This window comes from Alternaria metachromatica, assembly GCF_023757995.1.
Source record: "Alternaria metachromatica strain BMP 0045 chromosome Unknown scaffold_15, whole genome shotgun sequence".
In the NCBI taxonomy this organism is placed as follows: domain Eukaryota; kingdom Fungi; phylum Ascomycota; class Dothideomycetes; order Pleosporales; family Pleosporaceae; genus Alternaria; species Alternaria metachromatica.
Genome location: NW_026055506.1, coordinates 657,621 through 669,202, shown reverse-complemented (window position 1 = coordinate 669,202; position 11,582 = coordinate 657,621). Strand labels below are relative to the sequence as shown.

Sequence of the window (11,582 nt, the reverse complement as noted above, 5' to 3'; positions counted from 1 at the left end):
TCAATATTGCGATAGTGCGTTCCCATCCGAAATTGCAATTGAACTTGAATTTTGTTCAGGAAGTCTACATGCAAGAAGGAGAAGGAAAGTATATAAACACAAGGAGACTGCGGCTATGCTCCCCCGATATGATCGCAGGGTCCGTCCATGGTATATCTGATGCCGCCACTTCATCCCTCTCCTCTCGTATCCATACCACAAACGCCCTAAGCCCATGTGAAACTCCATATTGTGAATCTTGAACCCATCCTACGGGGTCGCCGTCCATACGGCCGAAACCGATATCCATATAAACACCCTTCACAACGCCGTTTGTTATGTATGCTCGAACGCCATGCCATCTGTCGTCTGTCGTGACGCTCAAGCCTGCTCGTTGATATGACCATTCGTGGTAGTCATAACAGGAACATGAACCTTGACCGTAGAAATATGATCCACCTCATCCGTCAACTCCACCTCCGTCGTCTGCCCCTCGGGTATCATCTTATGTTCCAGCGTCCACCCCGCCCTTCTTGCCAACTCCGCAACCACGACGTCGCAGTCGCCAAGCAGGTTGATGTCGAAATTGATGTGGTGGATCGGATCGCGCGAGATGTAGATCTGCGGTATGTCGCGGGGGAGGAAGTTTGGGATTTCGGATACGGGGGCGACTTTCATCGAGGTGCCCATGACGATGACGAGGTCGACTTTGTCTTTGTCTACGTCCTTGAGGCGGTCGAAGAAATCGTTGGGGAGGGCTTCGCCGAAGAAGGTGATGTCGGGCTTCATGATGCCGGGCTGCGGGATGTCGAAGGCGCCGTCAGATTCCGAGTCTTCGTCGCTCGAGCGCTTCTTGCGGGCGACGTTGCCGTTGGAGGTCCGCTTGCGCTTTTTGCTGGGCTGGGCGGCGATTTCGTCTTTGCAGCGCTTGCACTCTGCGGGCTTTTGCGCGCGCACACAGTCGAAGATGTCTTCGCCGGGGACCTTGAACTTGCACTTCCGACATGTTGCCGTCGCCCAGGAGCCGTGGCACTGGATGAGCTTCTCCTTGCGTATGCCTGCGTGTGCCTCCACATTGTCAATGTTCTGTGTGTAGTTGGTGAGCAGCTTCTCCTTGTCCTGCAGCAGACGGATGAACTCGTGCGTGGGCGTCCACTTTTCAAGATCGGGTATGATGTCGCCGGCGAGCGCGTAGAAGGTGCGGGGGTTCTCGTCGAAGTTGTGGATGTCAAAGACCTCCTCGGGCTCGTCGTAGCCCATCTCGCGCAGCCGCGAGTAGAAACCCGTGTTCTTGGAGCGGAAGTCGGGTATGCCAAGACTGGTCGATATGCCGGCGCCCGTGATGACCATGATGTTCTTGCGTTCGCGCAGCAGTTTCGCAGCGTCGTCGATGGTCTTGTACTGCGCCAGCCGCGGCCGCTTGTTCAGTTCGCGGTTGATGGCCAGGCCCAGCAGCTGGTAGAAGCTCTCGTCGGGCGCCTCTTCGAGAAACTTGGGGATCTTGACGCCAAAGGCAGTGCACAGCTTGCGCGCCGTCATCTTCTCGCTCGTGATGTTCTCCATGACGAATGCGCTCGCGCCAATCTCATGGAGTCGCTGGCGCAAGCGGCGGGCCTCGTCGGCGGTGCACGTGTCTACGCCTATGGGGTGTCAATCGTGGTGGAAGTGGAAGGCGCATAGTGGCCAGACTCACCATCGTCCGAGTACTCAAAGGCTTCCACTTCGTCTAGAATCTCCTCGTACAGGGAGGCCTGGTCCCACGCGCCGCCATCCTCTTCGTCCTGATCGGGCGCAGGCGCGGGCGCGTCCTCGTTCCGGGGCTTGGTTGCGCCTCCCGCTCCTGGGTCAGCCTTGATGGCGCCAGCGGGGGGCGGAGCGGGGTGCTGGGCGACGGCGGGTCCCTCGTCGGGATGGGCAGCCATGGTGTTGTCTCCCGCGCTTCTCGCTGTCGGCCAGTGTTACGAGTCTCAGACAGAGCGAAAGGTGGTCCGTCGGGTAAGTTGACGATACATGACGCTAGGCGATAAGGGGCCGGGCGGAGATGGCCGCATCGGTTTGCTAGTCTGCTATCCACCCGGACTACTTCGGTGCACATGCACTACGACTTGTCGTCTTCTTCTTCGCCAATCTCAGCATATATCAGTATGCAGTATCGAAAATATGTGCATGGGCTGCACACTGCTACACAGCTGTCCGGGATTCTCGACCACTAGACGAATCACAGCAGCAGCAATGCAGCTTTCTGCACACTTCTCCCCTCGTTGGTGGGAAGCTCCGCTGTCCTGCATGCTTCTACTCGTCACTTTTTGATCTTTGTCCTGTATAAGGTTCACGGCCTGTTCTATAAGCAAGGTGAAGAGTCTGCTCGTTTCCATTCTATCGCTCTTTTTCTCTCCTCTTCATGGCCTCAATGACTGCCGTCGCCTCAGGGCTGGTCCCTTCTTCGCTTCCTACTACTGGACGGTTGCTGGTTGACAGTCACGAGAATCTTGTACCACCACGTCCAATTCCAGCCTCGCCTAAAATTCGTCACCGCGGGGCAGTCGCATTGCCCAATCCACTGCAATACAGCAACGTCATACCTTCATCTTCCCACGTCAAGTTGAGCAAGCTGGAAACGCTGCCTGTCGAGATCGTGGACCAGATACTGTCCTACCTCATTCACCCGTGCTGTCGGCTGCCGGGCCTCACTGAGACTCAGAGTAGATACGATGTGTCGGAGAAGCAGAAGCGGAGCATCAAGGACGAAGAAGACTTGACCCAAGGTGCAGACAGTCATCGTTGGGCTGCCGATATCTTCTCTCTTCATGTACTTCCACATCCTTTCAATGCCCTGTCGCGCACGTCCAGACGATGTAATGAGTTTGTGGAGGGGTACTGCTCGCATCTCGTTCGACAATGCAACATATTCAATCTGCCGTTCGCCCAGCTGGACAGGTACGGTGCCGTTCATCCAGATATGAGTCATATCGTATATCGACGACTATGGCTGCAACATGCCCCTCGGAGGTGTATCTATTGTTTTGCGGCATTAGACACCTATCCGTTTCCACTTGTCAAACGTATCATTACGGCTTGTGAAGGGTGCTTCTACCGTCAGACCTTGGTGCGTTTATCCCATTGGCTCTCTCCATTTCTGATCGCACAAGCTAACAAAGACCCATAGACAGTCGATGAAGTGCAGATGCAATACCACATCTCCGCCGCCACTGTTCTCGCCTCCCACCACATCAGAGGCAATCCCGGCTCAGTATGGGTCTTGCGCGTTGACGTGGAAGCGCTGGCCCTACAACTCTACCGTACTCGAGAATTCCACAATGCCCGTAAGGAGCAATTCGGCAAACCGTGCTCTATCTGCGCTATCACCAGATTCAGACCGGGGCATCATATCGGCAAGCCGCGACCGGTTCAGAAAGCTGCTGTCCGCTTGATTGCGAAGACGCGGTCTATGAGACGTTCAACACGATCTTCATGAATAGACGATAATATCTCGGACGCATACCTCTATCAATACCCTTCTCCTACAGCAACAATAGCAAACGCGTTTACTGAAAACACACTTCTCCTTACGCACACATGTCGCATTTCCTTCCGCCTTCCAGACCCCGAGAATACGGTGGGGTCAGTACATCTGTCATCCCCCAGCACGCACATTGTAGATCTCTCATCTGCGGATCTCTTATGGGCCCTCCACAATACATCAATGGATCATGTACACTGGGATCTTTTGTCAGATTATTGTGTCAAGATCGCATACTTCGTCGGAATGGCTATTCCTTACGCTTCGTGTCAGCATCTTATTAATGTACGCCTCACTTGCCGCTTCGAATACATTGGCAATTATTCTGTTCCCCAACATGACTTGCTGGACCTTATCGTGGTGCAAATGTATATGAATGCCTGCATCATATGCGCTCTCGTGCGTAGGTGCGTAGGTGCGTGTTCATGCTCATGTGCAAAACTTGCCCGTACACATCAATCACAGAAGTAACTTATTTAGATCAGATATGTACAGTAATCCAAATATACTCTGTAGATTCAGTGAGGATGTTTTTGAGACCACAAACGGCCGCTCACATGTCAACGCGCCAGCCCATGCGTCATAGGCCCGCGCAACGCGTCTTGCCGAAACCCCACGCGACAAAAGTTCGGCCCGCACCTTTCGCGCAGCTCCACCACCACCACACCACCATTACTCCTTCACACCCACTCTTGCGCGCGCGCTTCCCTCATAATACCTCACGATGCTCGACATCCACCGCCCCTCCTCGGCCCCCGACACGAAAATCTTCTTCTCCCACAGCCTCCTCCCCAGCTACATCGACCCGCAAAATGTCTCCACGAAAAAGAAACCCTTCTCCGCCTTCGCCTCGCAAAAATACAGCCACACTGTCGACCTGATCCTGCCCGAAGAAATCTACGAGCTCGTCAAAAACGAATTACTCCGCGCCGACAGCCCCGCCCTTACCCAATACGCACGCGTCCACATGTCACTCTCCGAAATCCTCGAAGCCGACTTCCTGAACACGTATATCAAGCAAGGCAACATCATGATGCTGAGCGAAGGACGAGCCTTGTTGGACGATCGATTCGAGCTGTATAACGGTGTGTTGCGCATGGAGCTTACGCGCCCGTCGTACGAGCGCTGCGGGTTGCAGGGTGTACCCGTGGAAGACGGGGGCAGGAAACACCAGAAACAGCGGTGGGTTGTTGAATACGATTTACGTGAGAGCAGTATGAAACATGGGAAAAAAGGGTTTGGGAGGTTGGAGTGGGCGGCGAGGAATGTGCTGGATAAGAGTCTGACGTGGTTGTTTTATAATGCGAGTCCGACGTCGAGGGAGGCGCTGGGGGAGGGCAGGGAGTTGATTGAGAAGCATGCGCCGTGGGTGTGCGATGTTCTTCCTGAGGAGAGGAGGTTGGGTGGGGTGATGGTACCGAGGGTGAGTGTTGCGGGGCTTAAGGATGTTTATGATGAGGATGAGGCGATGGGGCTGCTAGAGTGGATTCACATGCTCCAGTTGGGCTCTCCGAGGGTCGAGGTGGGCGATGATATTAACCCGCATCTGTCGCGCTACGAAGTGCCTGATCTGGGGAAGGGATTTGAAGAGAAGAGCATGGTTACGCTCAGGTGGAGAGGTTTCATGGGACCGGCCTTTATGCGTGATCTTTTTCTGTTGGTAAGGAAGGAGGGGTTTAAGAGGAGAGAGAAGAAGGTTAATGGGACTCAAGATATGGATTTGGATGTGGATATGGAAGGAGGGGATGGGGTGAACGGCGAAAAGTCAGACTGGTTCGCGATGAGCGCGCAGGCTTTTGGGGGAAAGAATGCGTGGACGGTGATGCAGTTTGAAGGCCGAGAGACGCTAGTTTGGGAGATGGAGAGTTGAGTTGGGATGATGGACGCGATGAACGCAACGCCTTCGACTTCCCATTCATCCTCGTCTTCGACATCATGATAGAGGTAAATCTTCGACATCATACGACACGATCAAAGCCTTCGAACCACCAAAGCCACCCTATCTCTCACCCGACCATCTCCATCCTGAGTAAGGACACAACCACCCCTCCCGCATCCCCGCTCGCGGACTCTTCGACCGGGCGAGCAGAGCCTCAATCCTCGTACAAACACTTGGCCTGCATTAACTCGGGATATCCATTCTCGCCCAGCCATTTTCTGGTGTACATGTACCACCTCCTTCGCAACCACCACGCATACGCTGCTTGATGGCGCTTCCGAGACTTGTTGGGACCCTGCAGCATGCTCGTTTTCTTGGCTTAGAGGGATCAAGGGTGCTATCTTTGGTGCGCCGTGTCGGAAATGCAGGGTGCGTGAGTGCTGTGTGCGAGGGGACACGACATTGCCGGGAGCCATGTGGTCCTGCTGTACCTGAACTCAGAGTCCACGTCGTTGCCGGCAGGGTTCAGGTACTGCATTGCGACATACGTGCAGTACAGGCAATGTGTAGTCCACAACACATTGATCGCGCAAAGGAAGACACGGGTATGAACATGGCGATGGAGAAAAGTATTTCGATACAATGTATACAAAAGAATATCGCTACGTCGAGAAGTTCCAACTCAACCCTCTAGCCCAACCAGAAAACGCCATGCTCCCGCCCTATTAACCGGAACCAGAACGTAAACTTGTTTAAATACCAGAATCAGTCTGATTGTATGGCCTATCACCATCCGGCGCACTCCCCTCCGCCCAATAAGAATCCCACTCATCACACCCCTGCTTCAACACACTCGTGTCGCCCAGTGTGCCCTTGATTTCGCTCATGCGCTCCATAAACTGGAGGCTGAGTCCCTGGCTAGCATGCCATGCGATGTGACTAGAAGAACGAAGTCAGTATATGTCTCAGATGCACTTCGTACAGCGAGGACTTACCAATGCATAATCCACATGCCGGGGTTATCAGCAGGGAAAGCAATGAGCATGTAGCCACCCGCGGGCAACAAAGCAGTGTCACGACGAGTCGGGTTGTTGAAGTTAAGACCGTTGGTAGATCCGTCCCATGTACCTGCGCCGCGACCGACGATGTAGTAGTCGTGGCCGTGGAGATGGATGGGGTGGGGAAGGGCGATTTTAGAGGTTGACTGGATGTACCACATGTACCAACCTTCCTTGTCCATGGTGTACACGTTGCCGTTTGGACCGATGGAGCGGGAGCCCCCGAGCACGGTTTCAAGCGAAGGATTGTTCCAGTCTACGACGTGGGGTGTGCCGTCGATTAACCACCGGAAAAGGTTGTCCTTCGCAGGGTCAGCGAAGGAGTCTACGCTCATTTTGTGGTTTTGGACCTCGCCCATTACGGAGGTGGGCACGGTGTTGGGGACGAAGGGGATCAGGTTGGATGAGGATTCGTCGTCGCAGCCTGCGCGCATGGTAACGGAGGATTTGAAGGTGGGGTTTGCGGTGCTGGACGCGCCGTCGTAGTGCAGGATCGCGCCGACGGGCTTGCCGGCTGAGGCGATCTTGTTGCTGCCACAGCTGCCGGTTACGACACGGAACCAGTAGTTGTCGACGGTTTGGTTGGCGGTGATTACTACGTCGTACCGTTGACCGATCTGCAGGGTCAGTTGGTCGGTGACGTAGGACTTGATGGGCACGAAGTCGGAGGTGAGGACTGTGAAGGGGTGGCCGTCCATGGACACGCTGAAGGTGCTGTCGACGGCTGTGTTGATGAGACGGATGCGGTACTTCTTTCCTTTTACTACGTTGATTCTGGCGTACTTCCCGTTGTCGTTTGCCGCGTTGATGTGTGTGCCGTTGACGAGGATATTGTCGGGCGAGGGGGGTCCACGCTGAGAGTGCTGGGCGACTTCGTTCAGTGTGAAAGCGGGTACATAGTACCAGTCAGTGATGGGGAGAGTACCCAGGTCGACGTCGTAGTTGGCAGTAGCTGGTCCATCGATAATCATGGTACCGACAACACCATCGCCATATTGGGCTGAGAAGTGAGAGTGGTACCATGTTGTACCGAACTGAGTTGCCCTGAACTTGTACTGGCGGGTTCTTCCAGGAGCAATCGGGCATTCGGTGATTCCCGGGACGCCGTCGTCCTGGCAGGAGTTCAGCTGTCTAATACCGTGCCAGTGAATACCGGTTCCGTTGTGCTCGAGGTTGTTCTTGACGTTGATGATGACTGTGTCACCCCACTTTGCTCGCACGAGTGGTCCAGGATATTGGCCGTTGATGAGCATCATTTCTTTGGAAGTACCACTTCCATCGGGGTTGGCCCTAGTAACATTCGAGATCTCGAAGTTGTACTGTCATATGTCAGCACCTATTCGAGCAGGAATCCTTGGATACACTTACAGTCACGGTGGTGCCGTCCGGGGGAGACTTGGCATCGAAGTCGGTGGCAATGCTGTAGCCATTACTCCAGCAGTTTCGTGTTCGTGCTGTGTTGGTGCAAGCACCATCTTGCCTCTTGACAATCTGGTCAAAAGTTGGGAACTCATCGGATAATGGCTCTGCACGTAGTGGACCAGCGAGTGCAACTGATCCAAATGAAAGCCATGCGGCTAATGAAGGAAACAACATGATGGTGTGAATGCAATATATCAATGCGAGGAAAGAACGGTACCGGGTCGGTATATATGAAGAGATGCTGACCAGGCCAATGGATGTCGAATGGTTCCTGGAGTTAATCAATGTAGGGCTGGGGCTGACCAGAACACAGGTGCCATTTATATGAGACACATCCGAAAGACGCCCCCAAAGTGTAAGTCATCAAATGGTGGCGGTAATCTGAGCTTCGCCCTGGGCCATACCCATGGCGAAGTCAGCCAGCGCCTACTTTGCCGTGACACCGACTTTTTCTCGCTTAGTGCTGCATGTCAGTTGGACCCGCGTGGTCCAGGTGGTGAGATCGACGCCAGGGCGCCCTAGAAATGCTCATCTCGTACTATGACACGGGGTGGACTTGAACGATCCCGGCCGTGGATAGCTGATGATGAGGGCCGATTAGGCAAATGTCTGGCCTCGGTAGATACAGCGACCGATGGGCTGAAGCTCAGCTATGGCAGTGGCTCGCTTACGTCCATGTCGGCGAGCGGGTAGGAGAGAGGCGAAGTCGATGAAGCCAAGATCTCAGACGGTGCACGGATCTAGCTCCTAATCGGGATTCCGGTATGGAGGGACCACACCAGCGCTAAGTCAGTGGTAGTTCCAACTTTACTCGAAACGGTGCGTGATGAGCGACCTACTCGTGTTGGAGCGTTTTCTTAGGTGAAGGATCCTAGGAGCTCGCGTAAGGTGATGGACCCTTGTCGGATGCAAGATCTATTGAATTACAGATCGGGTACTCCACAAGATACGGCCGCTATTCGAGCATACTCTGTGCTCACCGGAGACGAGAGCCCACATGGAGTGGTCAGATGTGGGTACTGACGTTGTGAAGGATGTGCCTTAGGCCTGATGCAGAATCTGTTTGCGACGTGACAAAAGCATCGAGAACGCAAGCTACTCGTGCGAAACATGTGGCCTAACCCACGCGATCGGAAGACGGGAATACGACCGTCCCATCCGGTACCGAGGAAGCTTACCTAGGTGGTTCCAATTAAATTTCGAGCTCTGTTACCAGAATAACCACGTAGGGCATAAACGATAAGTGAGCAGGGATCAGACAAATCCCAAACCCACTGGTTCTTCGAGATGATACCCTCAGCCGAGGTCATAATCAGGCTGACAGAAGTGCCCAAGACAGCGGTATCCCTTCCGGTCGCTTGCTGACGTTGAACGTCCAATATGGACACTGAGACCCCCTTGGGCTGTGGCGTAGACCGACTCCAACATACACGGGCTTATCAGGATCTTCATAAGCTACATGGTGTGTAGGAGGACTAAATGCTCGGTATGGCATTGCCATTATTCGCCGACTGCAAGTTGGCATGATGTGCCTTCCATGCATGCTGTGTAGCTCGGCATGCGGGTCCAGGGATGACCTTCCGACCCGTGAACTTACTCGGTCGCTTCGAACAACCAAAATCTAGGTCATCCATCCAGATGAACGGCCGACAGGGCGGCCGCTAGGAAAGCTTGTGACTATCGCATTGGATGCGACTATCTCGGAAAATGGCATGCGCCCGCGAATAGACACGAACGGGGAGAAGGAAGTGCGAATTTCAACGCTCGGATCGGCATGCGCGGCTGCTGGAAACGCGCTGGAAACAGGAGCGCGGGTTCATCAGCGACTGGCCAGCCTATCGTTAGTAAGATCGACCAACTGAGCGGGCGGGTTTGCTGCAAGTTGGTGCAAGAATATGCGGACGTTGGGGCCGAGTGAAGTGACGTGAACACTAGGATCGGTTCAGGGGTATGGGCGCTAAGCCTAGCACGGACCGGCACTAATTCCAGTGGCTTTCCATAGCGGCCGCACACATGGATGCCTTCGCCTCCTCCACTAAGCACCACTTTTCTTCCTTCTGCAGAGCGATGCAACGCCTTACGAGGGCTAAGTACTGATGAGGCGCAGAACTGCGCTTGATGTCTTTACGAATTGCTGACCGCCCGCCCCGCCCACCTGTTCCAGTCTGTCACAAGCTCGCTTCCGTGTTGACACTGTTAGATCAAGCACTTGCCATGACTATTTTCATTGCATCTTCGATCCATGTCGGCTTACTCGGGGGTCGGGGCACAGCTCAGTGCGCAAAAGATAAGCCGTATTTGTGAAGAACCTGCTGGGCTTGATCATCATACAAGGTACAAAAGAGGTCATGGCCCACTGACTCTGCATACCACATCCAGCGTATCATACCTGTACTTTCAGTCGTTGACTTGACTTGCTTCAACATGTACTCTCGTTCTATGTTCCTCGCGGTGGCTGCCGCCTCCATCACTCTCGTCAAAGCCGATGACCCCTTCGGGAGCTCCGGTGGTATCTGTTACGCCTATGGTGTTGACTTCATCGATGAAGGAAGCTACTTCATCGACTCAGAGTCTACCGAAGACTTCTCTGCTGTAACATACTTCAAAGGTTGCAACGCCGATGGTATGGCAGATGTTGTGCTCGTCGCGCCTGACGTGGAGGAAACAACTGGCGAAGAATACTTGTGCGACAAAATTCCAACGACACCTGACGATGTGAACCAAGTGGCAGACTGCCCTATCAAGAAGAACCAGATGAGCTCAGGACACTGGCTACTTCTGATTCTGGGAGACAATGAAGCCAACGAGGACGGCTCGAATGGCCAACCTTTCGCATGGCAAAGAGGTATGTCTTCTTGTACTCGGCCAACGAACAACCCATTTACTAACAAATATAGATCTCTACCTGACTGTCGGCACGAAAGTCACCAGCACGTACACTGCAACAACCACAGACACCAAGACCGAGACGCCTACTATTACGCAAACTGTCACTACTACCTCGACGGATGTCGTCACTGCTGGACCATTCTCGACTGTCACGATGCCTAGTGGCACCGCTAAGAAGGTCAAGACAATCAGGCCAAAGGCAGTCACTACGACAACTACGAAGACCATGACTCGCACCAGGCACTCTTGGACCAAGAGCTTTGGCGTCACCACTAAGACTGTCGAAGCCACGTGCACTACCCCGGCCCACGTGGGCAAGCCTGACAAGCCTTGCGAGTACTCGCCCACCAAAGTTCACGCGGCGGCTATCGAGACACCTACCACCATCCCGAAATTCCACCGCTGGGTTCGCAAGGGCGACCGCGAAGTCGATTACGAATGGGCGCGTGCCCGCGTCGAGGCCGCAAAGCAGAGACGTGCGGAGAAGGCTGGACAGGTTCAGCGCCGCGCTCCTGATGCTCCCACGACAACTGTCACTTACGAGACTCCTGTCGCAGTACTCGCTACTGTGACTGCACCAGCTATCACCACTACTGAGAGTGTTCTTCTCACAGAGTCCGCTACAGAGACGCTTCCTCCTCCCACTGTTCTTTCCGGCCTCCTCACCTCAACTACCACGCTACCGACTCCTACTAAGACCAAGTCCAAGTTTGCCTTTACTACTACGACCGAGGTCATTACATTCGGCCACGTATGGACTACGACAACGACGGTACTTCCTACCTCGTCAGTAAGTGCATGCAAGAAGCACGGTGGGCATTTTTGGTGGATCTAG

General features: G+C 54.1%; 4 protein-coding genes across 4 annotated transcripts; 2 read left to right on the top strand and 2 right to left on the bottom strand.

Annotated features, from left to right (window-relative positions):
• Positions 1 to 360: 360 nt before the first annotated feature.
• J4E83_006772 (uncharacterized protein) lies at positions 361 to 1,901 on the bottom strand (the record flags this gene model as incomplete). The annotated part of the gene is made up of 2 exons (XM_049333682.1): positions 361 to 1,619; positions 1,673 to 1,901. The coding sequence occupies 2 exons, from the start codon at positions 1,899 to 1,901 to the stop codon at positions 361 to 363; spliced, it is 1,488 nt and encodes a 495-aa protein (XP_049187404.1).
• Positions 1,902 to 4,223: 2,322 nt separating this feature from the next.
• Positions 4,224 to 5,369, top strand: J4E83_006771 (uncharacterized protein; the record flags this gene model as incomplete). The annotated part of the gene is made up of 1 exon (XM_049333681.1): positions 4,224 to 5,369. The coding sequence occupies one exon, from the start codon at positions 4,224 to 4,226 to the stop codon at positions 5,367 to 5,369; it is 1,146 nt and encodes a 381-aa protein (XP_049187403.1).
• Positions 5,370 to 6,130: 761 nt separating this feature from the next.
• J4E83_006770 (uncharacterized protein) lies at positions 6,131 to 8,032 on the bottom strand (the record flags this gene model as incomplete). The annotated part of the gene is made up of 3 exons (XM_049333680.1): positions 6,131 to 6,317; positions 6,374 to 7,755; positions 7,805 to 8,032. The coding sequence occupies 3 exons, from the start codon at positions 8,030 to 8,032 to the stop codon at positions 6,131 to 6,133; spliced, it is 1,797 nt and encodes a 598-aa protein (XP_049187402.1).
• Positions 8,033 to 10,901: 2,869 nt separating this feature from the next.
• On the top strand, positions 10,902 to 11,582 carry J4E83_006769 (uncharacterized protein; the record flags this gene model as incomplete). The annotated part of the gene is made up of 2 exons (XM_049333679.1): positions 10,902 to 10,908; positions 10,951 to 11,582. The coding sequence occupies 2 exons, from the start codon at positions 10,902 to 10,904 to the stop codon at positions 11,580 to 11,582; spliced, it is 639 nt and encodes a 212-aa protein (XP_049187401.1).